The sequence below is a fragment of the Moschus berezovskii genome, chromosome 1 (assembly GCF_049115385.1).
Source record: "Moschus berezovskii isolate FMDL1 chromosome 1, NW_MosBer_1.0, whole genome shotgun sequence".
Classification (NCBI taxonomy): Eukaryota; Metazoa; Chordata; class Mammalia; order Artiodactyla; family Moschidae; genus Moschus; species Moschus berezovskii.
Window position 1 is genome coordinate 118,859,813 of NC_142460.1, and position 18,906 is coordinate 118,878,718.

At 38.8% G+C, this 18,906-nt stretch overlaps 1 protein-coding gene across 9 annotated transcripts in view; it reads left to right on the forward strand.

Moving 5' to 3' along the window:
* Positions 1–18,906, forward strand: part of TNIK (TRAF2 and NCK interacting kinase) — a 410,743-nt gene that overhangs the window by 273,556 nt on the left and 118,281 nt on the right. For all 9 annotated transcript variants that reach the window (XM_088839141.1, XM_055409944.2, XM_088839149.1 and 6 more), the window contains exons 5-7: positions 6,223–6,333; positions 8,545–8,635; positions 11,145–11,275. In XM_088839141.1, coding sequence (XP_088695267.1) covers positions 6,223–6,333; positions 8,545–8,635; positions 11,145–11,275 — 333 coding nt within the window. The remainder of the gene's footprint in view (positions 1–6,222; positions 6,334–8,544; positions 8,636–11,144; positions 11,276–18,906) is intronic.

Genomic DNA, 18,906 nt, shown 5'->3' on the forward strand with positions numbered 1-18,906 from the left:
ATTTCTTGCTTTGCAAGATGTGAAGTTATTGACTTATCGCTGCTGGGCTTGGCATGTCGGGCCCTGTTTCTGTTTATTAACGTGATGAGGTTACTTGTGGTGAGGGAGGGTCCCCACTGTGCAGTGGCAGTAATTATCAGTGAGGCTGTGAGGCTGCAGGAACCGACTGCTAGCAAATGCTGGTTTCTTTTTTTCTCTTTCTTTTTTTTAAAAAAAGAAAAAAATCCCATTACATAATTTAACAATTATTTTGTTCCATAGTGAGTTGAAAAGAACTTAGCAGCCTTCAGCTGGAGTTGAATGGAGAAGCAAATTATAGAAATCACTGACATTAGTGCCTGGCTAGCACGGGATTGTTTCCTACTGAATATTTGAAAGTATTCTGTCCAATCTAATTTTGAAAGACTAGAGTCAGTGGGCTTCCACTGCTTTCCTTGGGAACTGTAATTACGTGGCCTAATAGAGCTCAACGCTGGGGCATTTTCTCCAGAGGATGCAGGAGCAGTGGATGTACTTGTAGGAGGTATGGTCACCTGCTTTTCAAAATGGGATTTGGAAAAGGAACACAAACATGTTTTACTCTCTAGAAGAAAATGTTCTCTCTCTACCCAAAAATGTTTCTTTGGTCCATCCTGCTGCTGTTGAAACACGATTTACATAAATAGGATTTTCTTTAACTTTGTATTTATAGAGAATCCCCCAAATACACAAAAATGGACAGAACAGTGTAATGTGCCCCAAACTAGCCCCAATAATCGTCAACCAATTGTCAATCCTGCCCTATCTATATATCTATCTACTTCCTCCCTTCTGTTATTTTGAAGCAAATTTCATCATCTTTTTTTAAAAAAGAAAAAGTCTAGTAAAATACACATAACCTGAAATTTGCCATTTTAATAATTTTAAGGTATATAACAGTGGGATTAAGTACCCAATGTTGTGCAACCATCACCCCTGTCTAGTTCCAAAACTTTCTTATCACCCCAGAAAGAAACTCTCTGCCCCTTAAGCTGCAACTCCCATTCTTCCCCCGCCACCGAAAAACCACTAATCTGCTTTCGTTCTCTGCGGATTGGCCAGTTCTCTATTTTTCATGTAAGTGGATTCATACAACATATAGCTTTCTTCTTCTGGCTTCTTTCAGTTATTAATATCATGATGTTTTCAAGATTCATCCACATTGTATCATGCATCAGTACATTGCTTTTCATATCTGAATAATACTCTATTATATGGATATCCGTCCGTTCCGTTCATCCGTTCCGTCGCTCAGTCGTGTCCGACTCTATGCGCCCCCGTGGACTGTAGCCTACCAGGCTTCTCCGTCCATGGGATTCTCCAGGCAAGAATACTGGAGTGGGTTACCGTTTCCTTCTCCAGGGGATCTTCCCGACCCAGGGCTCGAACCCGGGTCTCCTGCATTGGAGGCAGACGCTTTAACCTCTGAGCCACCAGGGAAGCCCATTATATGGATATACTATATTTTATTTATTCATCTGTAATGATGGACAGTTTGGTTATTTCCACAATTTGTATATTGTGAACAGTGTTGCTTTGAGCTTTCATATGCAAGTTTTTGTTTAAACACATGCTTTCAATTTTGAGGGGTAGATATATACCTAGGAGTGAAATTGCTAGGTCATATGCTATTTCTTTTTTATATATATATGGTATTTCTAACTTACTGAGGAACCATCTAACTGTTTGCCACAGTTTACATTCTCTCCAACCATGTAGGAGGGTTCTAATTCCTTCACATTCTTGCCAACATATTATTTTCTGTTTTACTTTTTTTTTCTATTTAAATTATAGTCAGCCTAAAGGGTGTGAAGTGGTGCCTCACTGTGCTTTTGACTTGCATTTTCCTAAAGACTGTTGACGTTGAGCATCTTTTCAAGTGATTGTCAGTCTTTTGTATATCTTCTTTGGAGAAATGCCTATTCAGGTCTTTCACCCCTTTTCCAATTGTGTTGTTTACATTTTTCTTGTTAGGTTGTAAGTGTTCTTTATATATTCTGGATACTAGACCCTTATTAGGTATGTGATTTGCACATCTTTTGCCCATTCTGTGAGTTGTCATTTCACCCTCTTGATAATGTCTTTTGATGCACAAAATTTTTAATGTTGATGAAATCCAATTTCTCTCCTTTTACTTATTTTTGTTGTTGTTGTTTGAGCTTTTAGTGTCAAAATTAAGAAACCATTGCCAAGTCCATGGTGATGGAAATTTACCCCTTGTTCTCTCCTAAGAGTTTTACAGTTCTAGTTCTTCTATTTACATCGTTAATTCATTCCCAGATACATTTTTATATGTTATATGAAATAAGGATTCAACATTATCCTTTTGCATGTGGATATCCTGTTGACCCAGCCTCATTTGTAGAAGAGACTATCATCATATCATTTTATGCTTAGTATTGAACTTCACTATGCTTCTCTAAAATATAATTATTTTTTCACATAACCATAGTACTATCATCACCCTTAAAAAATGTCAGGCACATTTCCTTGATGTCAGCAAATATCTAGACTATAGATTGTTCTCAAAAATTTCAACAGCTTTTTTAAAAAAAATTAGTGTCCAGATAAGTTGCATTCACTGCAATTTGTTAGTAGACCTTTTTAAATGTTATTGAACCTACAGATTTCCCTTCCATCTCCTCTTCTTTCGTTATATATATTTGTTTAAACAAATGGGCCATTTACCCATTGGAGTTTTTTAATGTAACATGTTTGCTCCTCAGTCCTCTTAATTTCCTGTAAATTGGTGACTGGAACTAGATGCTTGATCAGATTTGGTTTGGGGTTTTTGTTTTGCTTTCTTTTAGGCATGATTACTCCTTAGATGAATTTGTGTTACTCTAATCAAGAGAATGAATCTTAGCTGGTTATTTTCTTTTTATGTTAGCAGCCATTGATGATTGGTGCTTAAATCCACTAATTTATCAGAGGTTGTGAAATTGTGATATTCTAATTCCATTATGTCCTTTTCATTTATCAGATGAAATATTGTTTTTGTGAAGAGAAGTTTTAGCTGTTTTATTATGTAATCATGGTGGTACAACTTGTAAAAGAAAAGCAGTGTAAATTCTTGATTTTTTTTTCCTTTATTAACCAGTTCCAGTATAAGAAATTGGTTCTTCAGTTTCTTCAAACAGTGCCAGTTATATTCTTTTTGAGGGGATGTTTTTATTAATGCATTTACTTAAGCATATTCTGTGTGTTTCAAGACATTGCAGTTATTATTCTTTTTTAAAAATTTTATTTAATTGGAGGCTAATTACTTTACAGTGTTGTAGTGGTTTTTGCCATACATTGACATAAATCTGCCCCAGGTGTACATGTGGTCCCTATCCTGAACCCCGCTCCTACCTCCCTCCCCATCCCATCCTTCAGGGTCATCCCAGTGCACCAGCCCTGAGCACCCTGTCTCAAGCATTGAACCTGGACTGACGATCTGTTTCACATATGATAATATACATTTTTCAATGCTGTTCTCTCAAATCATCCCACCCTTGCCTTCTCCCACAGAGTCCAAAAGATTGTTCTTTACATCTGTGTCTCTTTTGCTGTCTCACATATAGGGTCATCGTTACCATCTTTCTAAATTCCATATATATGCATATTGGTGTTTTTCTTTCTGATTTACTTCACTTTGTATAATAGGCTCGAGGTTCATCCACCTCATCAGAACTGATTCAAATGCGTTCTTTTTAATGGCTGAGTAATATTCCATTGTGTATATGTAACACAGCTTTCTTATCCATTCGTCTGCTGATGGACATCTAGGTTCCTTCCATGTCCTAGCTATTGTAAACAGTGCTGTGATGAACATTGGGGTACACGTGTCTCAATTCTGGTTTCCTTGGTGTGTATGCCCAGCAGTGGGATTGCTGGGTCGTATGGCAGTTCTATTTCCAGTTTTTAAAGGAATCTCCACACCGTTCTCCATAGTGGCTGTACTAGTTTGCATTCCCACCAACAGTGTAACAGGGTTGCTTTTTCTCAGCACCCTCTCCAGCATTTATTGTTTGTAGACTTTTTGATAGCAGCCATTCTGACTGGTGTGAGATGGTACCTCATTGTGATTTTAATTTGCATTTCTCTGGTAACGAGTGATGTTGAGCATCTTTTCATGTGTTTGTTAGCCATCTGTATGTCTTCTTTGGAGAAATGTCTGTTTAGTTCTTTGGCCCATTTTTTGATTTTCTGGAATTGAGCTGCATGAGCTGCTTTTACATTTCTGAGATTAATTTTTTGTCAGTTGCTTCTGATTCTCTGATTATCCCATTTTGGCCAGTGAGACCTCTTAAAGTTGACTCTTTGATCCTTTCTAGCATGATTTTATAGTCTTTCATAGCTTCCTGGCTCTCATATGTGATAATTTTACAGCTTTTTGGGGGGCCTGAAGCATGCTCTTTTGTGGCACTTTTCAGATTTCTTTACAAGAGCCCCTGATCGATCTGTGTACTTTCACCAGCTCTCTGGAGAAGAGTGGAGAGTTTTGTTATGCTTTATAAAATCATAAGAAGGCAAATCAGAATGACATTGGAAACTCATTCAGAAAACTAATTTTATGAGTTTTTAAAATAATTTTTTGAGTTTCACCTGGGCATTTAGGAAAAAAAGAGAACGTTATTTCTGCCCAAAGATTTTTGCAGCCTGGTGGGTTATCTTTTAGGACCTGGTAACGGTGCTGAGCTATGAGGGAAGAATTGATGCTTTTGAACTGTGGTGCTGGAGAAGACTCTTGAGAGTCCCTTGGACTGCAAGGAGATCCAACCAGTCCATTCTAAAGGAGGTCAACCCTGGGTATTCATTGGAAGGACTGATGCTAAAGCTGAAGCTCCAATACTTTGGCCACCTCATGCGACGAGTTGACTCACTGGAAAAGACTCTGATGCTGGGAAAGGTTGGGGGCGGGAGGAGAAGGGGACGACCGAGAATGAGATGGCTGGATGGCATCACCAACTCTGTGGACATGAGTTTGAGTGAACTCCGGGAGTTGGTGATGGACAGGGAGGCCTGGCGTGCTGTGATTCATGGGGTCGCAGAGAGTCGGACACGACTGAGCGACTGAACTGAACTGAACTGAACGGTGCTGATGTTAGGAATGCACGTTTGGACAAAGCCAAAATCATCAATGTGATTTCATTATGTCTCTATTTTAGTTCTGTTTCTAGCGTCAAGTCAGAGATTCATTACTAGTTATCCTAAACTATTTTCTTATAATTATTTTTAAAAGTACCTAATAAGTTGACTTTTGCTGAAGACTTTTGAAGAAGAAGGAGAATGTGTGGAAATGGATGTGTTTTCTAAACGTAGAAAATGAATGTAAAAGCAGATGGATTGCTTTTTTTCTTCTAGTCTCTACTTCTCCATTAAGTAAGGGAGATGTTTATTTTCTGCCTATTTTATAAAGTTGCTGAGTACTGTAATGAGTTTATATTTATAGAGAACTTGGAGCTTTCTGGATGAAAGGTGCTAAATTAGGGCTTATTGTTTAGTGAATTTATCTGATATGTCCAGCCTCTTGGGAACATTTGCTGAAGTTAATTAAAAGAAGATAGTTCTCACTCTGACAGCTTACAGTGCCACTTACAAACCAATAACATAAACAGTGTGCACTTCTATTGTTCTGGCTTGGGATTGCCTAGACAACCACAGCTCTTTCAGAGAGGGGGATGAGCCTACTTCTGTAGGAAAGATGAGCTTGACCGCTAAATAAAACCATAAGGATAGTCTCAGTTGCATCTGAACCACCTAGCTGCCCTCATTTAAAACAAATACTTAGAATATGGAGATTTTCCTCAATTTCCAGTTGTAATTTTCAGTTTGGAAAATTAAAAATAATCTTTCCAGGACTTCCCTGGTGGTCCAGTGGTTAAGACTTTACCTTCCAAAGCAGGGAATGAGGTTCGATCCCTGGTCAGGGAGCTAAGATCCCACATGTCTCAAGGCCAAAGAAATAAAGCATTAAAAAAAGAAGCAATATTTGTAACCAAATTCAATAAAATCTCTAAAAATGGTCCACATTAAAAAAAATCTATCATTTGGAGAAAAAATAAAGATTAAAAATTTGTTTTATGTGTCATTTTATGATCACTTTTTCTTTGCAGGAATGGCATTCCAAAGCAACCAACTGGACACCTTATACTTTCTTAACACAGTTGAAGTCTTGAAGTGTAACTGTAATAATGGCCTATTTGCTTCCTTTGCCAGTTGGTGATGGAGTTTTGTGGTGCGGGCTCTGTCACTGACCTGATCAAGAACACAAAAGGTAACACATTGAAGGAGGAGTGGATTGCATACATCTGCAGGGAGATCTTACGAGTAAGTGACAACATGGGATACCTTGGGAGGTATTGAACTTTACACTGACCCTCCACTAATTCATTCCATAATTCATGTCGGAAATCTCCTTAGAGATTAATTCTAACAGTGATGGTGGCAGTGGTATGTGTTGTGGTCTGCTGTTACGAAGGGACAGCCATTCTGAATAGGCTTCACAGGTGGCTCTGTGGTAAAGAATCTGCCTGACAATGCAGGAGACACAGGTTCGATCTCTGGGTCAGGAAGATCCCCTGGAGGAGAAAATGGCAACCCACTCCAATATTCTTGCCTGGAGAATCCCATGGACAGAGGAGCCTGGAAGGCTATAGTCCATAAGGTTGCAAAGAGTCAGATACAACTGAGCACACATACAACAAAAACCTGAATAGGCGTTCAAATGAATGCACTCTCATTTGAAGGGTTAGTGGGGTGATTTCCCTTAACCTGGGATTTATTTCCTAATGAGTTTCCAATTGGAATTCTGATTTTAGATCGCAGAGATAGTTTTCCACTTAGGAGATGGGTTGTTTAAGGATATTTTGGTCACTTGTTTGAGTTTTCATCTTGTGAAAGTTTATAACTGATTTAAGGCTTGTATGATGTTAGCCATTTTAGTACATAAAACCTAGTTTAACTAATTTTATCTTAAAAAGTTTCTTTGAGACAATCTCTAAAATCAGTCAAAACAGGCAAGAATGTCCCCTTCTGGCCAGTTTTGCCCGCAAATTCCAGAGTCAGACAGTCTGGACAGCAGTGTCATATTTGCTGAGTTCACTTCAGGAAGAAGATAACTAGTCATATTTTAGTTTGTTTGGATTAGTTTAATTATCTCTTGCTATTAATAAGGAGGCTACTATATGTCCCCTGAACATTCCTATGGTAGATCTGCTTGACATTTATTTATTTGTTCTGCCTTCTTAATATGAGGGAACAAAACATAAAACTATTTCATAAATGAGAGTGCTTGATATTGTAATGATGTTATTTCTCCCCAGTCTGATCCTTGGTATCATAAACTGCCTATTCAAATCCTTCTAGATACACTTGTTGGATGTGCAAGCTGATTTTCAAAACATTATATGGAAATAACAAAAGGCCAAGAATAATCAAGGCAATTTTGAGGAACAAAGATGAAAGATTTTGCTGCCAGTTTTCAGGACTTCTTATAAAGTTGCTAAGTAGTTAAGACTGGGTGGTGTTGTCATAAGGATAGGCAAATGGCCAAGGAAATAGAATGGAGAGTCCATGAACAGACCCACTTCTTCTGGTCACATGATTTACAACCAGGACAGTGCTACAGTGCATGGGGAAGGTACAGAAAATTATAAATAAAAAATGACAGCACTTGGGTATCCAGTGCTTGAATTAGCAAGCATTGATATAATATGATTTGCTTCAGTATGCCAATTTTAGATTCTTTTAGGTTACAGTGTATCTGAGAAACCACCTTAGAACAAGTCTGTTTTTAGAACTCATACCACATAAAAGCCAAAGTCAGGAAAATTCATGGAAAAATGGAACACAATGAGGTTGAGATGTCACTGAATAATTATTTCATATAATGAGCACAAAGTCACGAATATCATAAAGCACTGACAGTGGTGAACATTAACAAAGGAAGTAAAAATTGCTGTTTTCCTTTTTTTTTTTTAATGTGAGACATTGGTTAAAGCTAATGGGAAATTTCTTGGCTGGTCTGAGTAATACTGTACTTAATTAAAATTACATAATAGAAGATAACTTTTAAACTTTTAAATTCAAAAGTTGCCCCCAAAAGTGGGGACTTCTGTTAAACCAGTTTTCTGTACAGACTCTGTGGATGTTCCGGGTACCAGCTGGCGAATACAGGTGGTCCTGACTTTTCAGGGTGCTGTTATCTGAAACATGTGCATGTTGGAACCAATCATATCATGGCTTGTGTGGATCCTTGTTACCCGAGATCAAAGTTGATATGCAGTGTTTCATTTAGCACAGTACCATGCATGTAAGGACTGCCTGTATGTTTCAGTTTATACTGATCAGTTGCTTGCAGTTTAGAATAAATGAATATTGTGCTACATTTGAATTATGACCACATGAATGATATGAATACAATAATGAAAGTATCTCTGGGTAAGTTTAAATTTTTTGGATCATTAACATCCAAAATATATTTTTTTTGCATCTGGATTTATATTCCTATTAACCCTTCCCAACTCTCTGTCACTCCAGGGGCTGAGTCACCTGCACCAGCATAAAGTGATTCATCGAGATATTAAAGGGCAAAATGTCTTGCTGACTGAAAATGCAGAAGTTAAACTAGGTAAGAACAGAATCCAGTGAGCCTAGGAATTACAGGAATTGGTAGGATTGTTTCAGCTATTTTTCTTTTTAAAATAATGAATGTAAATGTATCACTGTGTATTTGGAGGTCATTGTACCTCGAATGGAAAGAAACATGTTTCTTTTCCTATTTAAAAAAGAATTTTTTAAGCACTTTTAGGAATGAACTGGTACACAATATTATAAGCAGAACCATGTGCTTAATCAATGTGTAGAAATAATTGAGCTTATTTTTTAAGCAAACAGCCTTTAGATTAGAAGTGGCTCACCTTGGAATGGTTTCCCATATCTTATAGTTTGTTTATGTTGTTGCTGCTGTAACAGAACAATGATGACTTTTTAATTAAAAATATCCACACTCATTTAAAATAATGAATTTCCTGCTATATTCCCCTATATTTTAAGTGCTATTTACATTGATTTCATTATTACCTAGGGCACCTGTACAAAATAGAGGCTTGATATTCTACTTTACACACATATTGATTATCCCACTTCCGTCTGCCAGAGTCATCAGTGAGGGAATCCTTTTCCCTGGTCCTTTCCATTAGAGAGCCCTTCTTCCCACAGTAAATCTGGGTTTTTCCAGATAAGGTAGAGAATGCCCACATGCATTTGACTTCTTGATGTATATAAGTAAGAGCATACGTTGACAGATATCCTATAAGATATGCAATTTGTCTTCTAGAAAAGAATCACTGTCCATATGATTGTTTCTTTTCAAAGAGATTTAAATATCTCCTATGTTTATATCCCAAACGTTTGCTCTTGCCTTTTTGTTAAAATATATAATTTCCATTTTTTTTCTTAGTTAGCATTTGGGGCCAAGCTTTCATCTCATGAATATTCCCTTTTAAAACAAAAGCATACATTAGGTAGGGAAAACAGTTATATATGTACTGACTACATAAGCTATCCTCAGAATGTTCACTCATCACTATTAACAGTTACTTGTGAGAGACTATTATGTTCCAGATCATGTACAAAATGCTTGAAGGTAGATGATTTCACTTAAACATTACAGCAGCTCCATGTGACTCTCAGCATCCTCATTTTATAGATTAAGAAAATGAAGCTCCAAGAGGTTTGTCTACTAGGTCACATACGAATAAGTGTCAGAAATGAGATGCAAATTTAGGCAGTCTGACTCCGGAAACTTAGCTGATTACCACTTTCTTTGCATCCTCTAAACACTCTGCTTTATGGTCCAAACTTGCCTTTTATTTAACACCTATTTTTGGTCCTTCATGGAGGCCTGATATAACCAGATATAACTCCTTGTGCTTTTCTTATTGGTGTACTTTATCCATTTATATTAACATATGCAGTTTAAACATATACATTCACTAGAGATTATCATGGGCCTCCCTGGTGGCTCAGGTGGTAAAGAATCTGCCTGCAATGCAGGAGACCTGGGTCGGGAAGATCCCCTGGAGAAGAGCATGGCTACCCATTCCAGTATTCTTGCCTGGAGAATTCCATAGACAGAGGAGCCTGGCAGGCTGCAGTCCTTGGAGTCACCAAAAGTCAGACACAATAGAGCAACTAACACACACACAGATTATCATACTAAATTAAGTAAGTCAGACAGATATCATATGATATCACTTATGTATGGAATCTGAAAAAAATGATGCAAATAAACTTATTTACTAAGCAAATAGACTCACAGAAAATAAACATGGCTATCAAAAAGAAAAGATGGGGGAGGGATAAATTAGGAGGTTGGGATCAGCATGTGCACACTGCTGTATATAAAACAGAAAAGCAACAAGGGCCTACTGGATAGCACAGGGAACTCTGCTCACTACTCTGCAATAACCTATAGGGAAAAGAATCTGAAAGAGTAGATCTGTGTATCTGTATACCGGAATCACTTTGCTGTACACCTGAAACTAACAGAGAATTGTAAATCAGCTATACTCCAATCTAAAATAACTGGATATATGTATTTAATTTAACTGCAGTCACAGTCGTGAAAAGGAGGAAGCATCCTAAGTGCCCTCAACAGACGAACGGGTAAACAAAGCGTGGCACCTACAGACAATGGAATAATATTCAGTCTTAAAAAGGGAGGACATTCTAATGCATGCTGCAACATGCATTAACCTTTGAGGGCATTGCATTAAGATAAGCTAGACTCTAAAAGACTAATACTGCATGATTCCACTTGTATGAGGTATCTATCTATAGTAGACAGATTCATAGAGACATAAAGTAGAATGGTGCTTTCAAGGCACCTGGGGCAGGAGGGAGAAAGAGGAGTTAGTGTTTAATGGTTCAGTTGAGGAAGATGAAAAGTTCTGGAGTTGGATGGTGGTTATGGTTGCACCAGAAATGTACTTAATACCCCAACACTGTCCACTATGAAGTGGTTAAAATGGTAATTTTATTTTGTATATTTTACCACAATAAAAAAAGTACTCATTCATTTTATCACCGTATAAGACCTTAGATCACAAACTATTCATTTGTCTTCCCTTAACTAGTGGACTTTGGAGTCAGTGCCCAGCTTGATCGAACAGTGGGCAGGAGGAATACCTTCATCGGAACACCCTACTGGATGGCGCCAGAAGTTATTGCTTGTGATGAAAACCCAGATGCCACGTATGATTTCAAGGTATGTTTTCTTACTCTTCATTAAGCTTCCAGGCATGCCTAAACATCTCACCCTGAGACTTGTAGAGAATTTGCTCATGGCTTTGGGCTTGTGATTTGTATAATGCAAAAGGAAAACTAAAAGACATTTCTTGAGTTTAAAATTATGACATTCAAGTGAGAATCTTTTTAACAAATTCATCCATCATATCTCATTGCTTATTTGTAAAAAAAAATGTATATATATATTTAAACCATTTTCTATGTTTTTTTAACCTTCTCTTGCTTCTTACTAGAAAATAGATTTCTATTTTGGTTGTAGTTTAGACTTTTGGCAAAGCATATGTATCCTGAGAGCTTTTTATGTTAAGAGAAACCAAGACATGAGTTCGTTTTCTTAGGTCATCTTTTTCTGGTTAAAAATAATTATATTTAGTCATTTCTACATAGTTCAAACTTTAATTATTAGAGTTTCTTTTCAAAATGAGAGAGAATCAGATGGGATGTTGGTAGCTACTTTACGGTGTTTCTATAGCCTATTGCTGTGTTTGATAGAAATTTGATTTGTGGCTTAATATTTTGTATCATCAACTGGAAAATTGCCGTAACTCAAAGCAGTGTTTAAGTGGAGAGGTGGAAGTTTTCTCCTTCTCCAAGAAGCCCTCCTCTTTTCCACAGGTGCATGGACTTTTCACCAAAGGGCTTTAATGATCACTTTGAAATACCCTCATCTTACAGATGTGGAAACTGTACAATGCACACTCAGTTAGTGGTCTTCTCACAGACTTGGCCCCCATATCTCCAAGCTCTCTGTTCAGAGATTTTCCTAAATATTACCGTGTTTCTCTATGATGCACTCCTACGTAAATATATATAGGAGTATAAATATCCAATATATAAAATATAAATGTCCAATTTACCAACAAAACAGCCTCTGAAGAGTATATTTGAAGAATTCCTCTATTAAAGAACATTTTTAGTTCTCCACATATGGTGTTATTATTGAAATCAGGTCACAAAGATGCAAACATTGCAATGTCTTTGGGACCCAGTGTCTTAGGGCACTGACAAAATTATTTGCCTCTTTGGAGAAATGCAAATTTGAAGGTCTAAAAACAAAATAATCTTCTGTAAATTTCCTCCTTCTTTCACAGTTAGTCAGTGTAATAACCTGACAACAATCTGTCTGAACACAGCTGCCAAGTTAAAAATTAATCTCTTGCCAAAATAAATGTCATTTATTTAAACTGTTAATGATAAGCACATTTAAATAATTTAATTTGCAAATCTCTTCAGAGGAGCCACTACAAAATATATGTCCCAGACCAGATATGTGTACCATGATTGGCTATAAGCAATTCTTCAAACTACAGTTATAATTAACAAGTGCTAACTGGTCTATATCTTGGCCACAGATATTTTAAATTGCTTTATAACATACCATAGAGAATCAGAGTGTTTCAAACATTTAACCTCATTTTAGCCTGTAAGTATTTTGTCTGCCTATAATATATATGGGACTTTTGTTCTGTGGCATAAAATAGATCCCTGTGACTTAGCTATTTTCAGTAGAGTAACTAGAAGAGGACTCCTCTGATCAAGCCAAAGCTTGGAATTAAACTGATATCTTGAATCTCTTTCTTCAGATTATGGTTTATAGTCAGATTAAGGAATATTGCTTGGGATCAGTGAAAAATTTTTGAGCCTAATGCACAATCCTAGGGTGAACAAAGCCTGATGCATAACAGTAGGTGTGGACAAAGCCTGATGTATGACCGTAGGTGTGGACAAAGCCTGATGCATAACAGTAGGTGTGGACAAAGCCTGATGTATGACCGTAGGTGTGGACAAAGCCTGATGTATGACCGTAGGTGTGAACAAAGCCTGATGCATAACCCTAGGTGTGGACACAACCTGATGTATGAATAACCACAGGGAGCATCATGCTGCACTGGGAGGTTTCAGAGGTGCTGGAAGGTCCTGAGACATTAGGAAATCAAAGATTAATTTCTGTGTCTTTTATTAAAAAATAAAGGATCGTGATGAGAGAACAAATTCAACCGTATCAGCCATTTTAGACCTTCAGTGCAACTTACTTTGTTTGGGTTGTCATAAACAGGTTGTATAAGAGGAGGAAGAAGTCATGGCAAGAATATGAGCCTCACTGGCCACTTGTCATGAGTGAAAGAAGGAGCACAACAAAAGGGTGGATTAGGAAGACCAAGCAGAAAGGAAGATTTGGGGGTTCTTTGAAGATTCGTTCCAACCACTTTGCAATTTTTCTGAAGATCAGAAAAGAAGCTATACTTTAAATAATCTTTTAACTTCTTTCTCAGCATCAGATCTTATCCTTTTTTTTCTGTTCACTATCCTTAGGAATGTAGCCTGTCACCAGGAGACAGCTCAACAATACGTTGACTTTCAAAACCATTTATTCATTCTCTCAGTGTGTATTTATTGAATACTCACTATGCAAAAGGAAATTAGCCAAGCTCTACCTGTATATGCGGTTTTTTACTAGAAAGTCCATTTGCGACTTTATTAAAGGTCAGTGGTTTGTTGCTGTGTTTGGTTGTCCTTTTGACCCAGAGTGTATCCTAGCCTCAGAGACTGACCTTAGCACTTCAGTCTCTCATGTAATGTAGATACTTTCAGCCTAGAAGGCATGTTTAGAATAAAAGATGAGTTGAAGGCCACCGGGCTTTGTCGGGTTTTCTTTCACCAAAGCCCTTTCTTTCAAATAAAGACAAAATGCAAAGGAATATAGTTTGGTTTTATTATTTATTTCCTTTTTTTAAGATTTTTAAAATTTACTTTTGACTGTACTGTGTCTTTGTTGCTATATGGGCTTTTCTGTAGTTGCAACAAGCAGGGGCTAGTCTCCAGTAGTGGTGCACAGGCTTCTCCTTGAGGTGGCTCCTCTTGTTGCGAAGCATGGGCTCTAGGGCAGTCCACTCCAGTAGTTTCAGCTCCTGGGCTCTAGAGCACAGACTCAATAGTTGAAGTGCACAGGCTTATCTGTTCTGCAACATGTGGCATCTTCCCGGGGCAGGGATTGAACCTGTGTTTCCTGCATTGTCAGGCAGATTCTTTACCATTAAGCCACCAGGAAAGCCCCTGAGTATTATTTTATTTGCCTAATGTCTTTAGAAACTGCTATTGTGTTTTATTTTTAAACTATAACAATTCAATAAAATAGGAGCTTCTATATAAGAAAATAGGCTGAAGAGCCCATGCTTTTTCTTGCAGTCTGGTTTTGTCTGATATCTCCCGGGCACAGTAAGCCACTGACTGAAAATAACCCCTATCCTAAGGAGGAGCGCCAGAATCTCATTTGCCTGGTGTGTTCACTTTCCCCTAGAGCCCTTCCTTTCTTGTTTTCAGAAAATCTGTCAAAACACTTCAAGCAAAAGGCAAGGTTTCATTTTCCTGATAAGTATGTGGGGCAATAATGAAAGCTTTCTCATTTAATAATAAGCATTCAAAAGACTTGGAATTAATAAAATGTTCAAAATTCCTAGGCTGTTTAAATTGTTATTTTTTTAACTTGAATTTCATTTCAGTTAGATGGGATTTGCTGAGTGTTTTATAGTCCTATGTATTTATTGCTTTAACAGAACTACTCACTAACGGACGTTCTCTGTGGGCAAGAGCCCATTCATAGTTGAATAAAGACTAGCACAGCTGTCCACAGGAATACTGCACAGCCGTCTGAACAATGAGATAGTGTATATGTTGAAGCTGGGCAGATTCCAAGATATAGTGTGAGAGGTACACAAAGCAGCTTACAGTACATATAGTAGAGTCTTGTTTGCCCGTACCTGATGGATGAATGGCATGTGGATAGAGAACTTAAACTCTTTTTTTAACTTTTTATATTGAAATATAAGTGATTAACAGCGTTGTGATAGTTTCAGGTGGATGGCAAAGGGACTCAGCCATACATATACATGTATCCGTTCTCTCCCAAGACTCCCCTCCTATCCAGCATGCCACTTAACACTGAGCGGAGTTCCCTGTGCCACACAGTAGGTCCTTGTTGGTTATTCATTATAAACAGAGTAGAATGTACGTGTTAAATTTTTTAGTTTATATATCTTTCTGTAACTGTTCTAGTTTTTTAAACCATAAACTGGTCATGCTTTTATAGTAGCTTAGTCAAGTAAGAGAAGTGTGGTGAAATGGTGTATCCCCTCAATCCCACTGCCCATCCGCTGGCCTGATCTGTGCTAATGTCGTTTGTTACCCACCTAAACTCTGAGACTTTGCACACCGGTGCTGTGGACCATTTAAAGACATAGATGTCTCCTACAGGGTTTGGGTGAGTACTGTGCTCGGGCTGCAGAGCAAGTACTCATTCTCCTGTGTTACAGATCGTTGGCTTTATTCAGACAGAATGGAAAGCACCCCTGAAGGTAAGAGGCTCAGCTGGAGAGAAAGTGAGCACTTGCCTAGCCAGGGAGCATCACCGAGGTGTATGCGATGTGCTTTGTGAGAGGATGATCTTCACATTGCAGAGTGAGGTTTGCCTCTCACATGAGGCCTGACCTCTTTCTACGGAACTTTCAGCAAAGCTCCCATCCCCATGTGGCAGGAAGAAAGGATGATACAGACACCAGTGTTACTATTACTGGCAGAGACAAACTTCTATTCAACATATTCCTCGTCCTCCATGTCCACACCCACTTACATAGGACTTTTTAGTCAGACGTGCTACCACCTCATCCAGGCTCTCAGTTGATCCCCACGTGAAGAAAATAACCTGTTCTTCCAATATTTTCCTTATGGTCACATTACAAATGTATGTGAACAAGGAATTCTGGGGGAAATGAGATTATGAATAACTAAAGAAGGCTGAGCACCAAAGAATTGATGCTTTCAATTTGTGGTGCTGGAGAAGACTCTTGAGAGTCCCTTGGACAGCAAGGAGAACAAACAAGCCAATCCTGAAAGAAATCAATCCTGGAATATTCATTGGACGACTTGATGCGGAAGCTAAAGCTCCAGTACTTTGGCCACCTGATGCAAAGAACTGACTCACTGAAAAAGACCCCAATGCTGGGAAAGATGGAAGGCAGGAGAAGAGGGGAGCAACAGAGGATGAGACAGTTGGACGGCATCACCCACTCAATGGACATGAGTTTGAGCAAACTCCGGGAGATAGTGAAGGCCAGGGAAGCCTCGTGTGCCAAAGTCCATGGGGACGTGAAGAATCAGACACGAATGAGCAACTGAACAACCTCTGCTTGAATGACCTCAGTCACCCTGATCTCACCACCTTGGTTCTGTTTATATATAATGTAGTGTATATGATGTAGTGTATGTCAGGTCTTTGAAGTTGGATACGATTGGTTTAAAATGTAGACATCACTTCCTTGCACTGTATAACTTCAGGGAAGTTATTTAACCTTTCTGAGCCTCTGTGGGAGTAACAATTGTATATTACAAGGCTACATTAGAATAAACTGAACTGACATATATAAAGGAATTAATTCAGTACCATTTGATAAGTAGTCAATGTATGGTAGTTAATATTCATGTTTATGTTTCATATGAAGGTACTGCCATTTGGAGATATTTTGACCTAAAAAAAATCCCAGCAATATCATAGAATTTGAGCCACCTATTTGTACTATGCATCTCTAATCTTCTGCTTACATTGAGCCAGAATCTGCTTCTTTACAACTTATACCTCTAGATTAAGGTGCTGCCCTTAGGGACCACATAAAATAAATTCATTTTGCTTTTTCCAGGTGTAGCATTTCCAAAAAGAGAATAAGTTGCATGTTGAAAGACTGATTTCTGGTCTTCTTATAAAAAAAAAACAAAACAAGACTGATTTCTTGGTCTTGGGCAAAACTTGGTAGACTCTACTGCACCAATTGCACCTATTATGAAGCTCTTGATTGTGACCTCTAGACCACCCTGCTAGTCTCTGCTCAGGGGTGATGGGGTCAGGACTCAGCTAACCCCATTTCTGCTTGGCCATCTGGGTAGATCTCAAGGCTGGAGAAAGAAGGACACATCTTTTCCTGTTTGCTTCCTCTAAGCTTCCTGTTTACTCCTGTAACATCCCAGAAACTTCTTTGAGTACCAGGGCTCCTTGTCACTCACTGGTTTGCTCGCTGAACTGCCAGTCAGTGATAACTGGACCTCAGGATTTGTCTGTGCCAGTATTTGTTAAATATCCACTCTGTACACTGCCTTGTGTTAGGAACTTTGCATATATACCTTGTTTTTTAATTGTTACTGTTTTTAATATTTTTTTATTTATTTGGCTGTGTTGGGTCTTAGCTATGGCACAGGGGATCTTTCGCTGTAGTGTACAGATCTCTAGTTGTGGCCCATGGGCTCAGTTGTTGCAGCACGTGGACTTTGCTCTGAGGCACGTGGGATCTTCATTCCCCAACCAGGGACCAACGCATGCCCTGCATTGCAAGGCAGATACTTAACCAGTGGACCACCAGGGAAGTATCCTGCATATCTTACTGAATTCTCATATTAACCATGCAAGATAGGTGTTCTATTCGTGCTACAAGTGAGGACATGGTTCAGAGGGTCGAGGGGGGTCACCCCAGGTCTGCTCGCTACGCAACACGTGTTCTTTCTACCTCTCAGGACACACTGGGGCTCTTCTCCTGCCCACCCCCCTCCCACCTCTCTCTCCTTGTATGGCTGGTTCAGCGTTCTGAAAGTCCTCTTCACTTGTTGAGCAACCCAGCCCCAAGAGGAATGGCCTCTTGTTATGTTCAAGTTCCTTTGTGCCGGCTGGCCCCCCACCAGCCAGAAGCTGTGTGGTTGCCTCTGCCTTCTCGGAGGCACTAGAATTTGTCTCTGTTCTGTTGGTGATGCGCACAGCACTGGGCTATTAATCATGCTGCCGGCCGGACTGCACAGCACCTCTGGAATAATGAATTACCCGACTCCCGCCAGAATGAGTCACACCACGGCCGCGGAGGAAACTTATCTCTCCCAGCTCTCTCCTCATCTTGTTTCTCCCTCTTCCCTCTCTCGTCTCCTGTGATCTGTCTTGCCAGTTCTAATTGGAACATTTTCTCCTGTATTTAAGTTCTGAAGTGTCTCTGGGACTTGCTAATATATCCAAAGGCTTAAACAAGGCCCGTCAAGGACGTTTATTGCTTTCTAGCATGGGCAGTTAAGCATAGCTTACAAGCAGCTCTGGGTATATATGGCCAGGAATATAAATGTTCCTTTTGGAATACAAGAGAATCCCAGAAAGGAAAAAAAAAAAAAAAAGATCCTAATAATGATATCAAATGAAAGCTTAAAGAAGAAATAATCTCTGGCCTGGTCATGTGACCAAGGATGCAGCAGAGGTGGGATGTTGTGATCTTTCATTTGAAGGGCTTGTTTGGCAGGGTTGGGGAAAGCAGCCAAAGAGCGAATCTGAGATGCTGTGTACTGAATGAAGGAAACATCGCTCTTTTCACTAACCCTTCCTGCTTCTAGTGGCATAAAGGGAGGGTCACCTAACAACTGGGACCTCTCTTTTTCCTTACTATCGAAATATGCTTCCTCAAATGATTGCTCTGTACCTACAATCACTAAGAAATATTTTTAGCCATACTTACATTTCTTGTGTCACCAGAAATCTGGAGGAAGGCAGGTGAGTATTGATTGATGTCTTCCAAA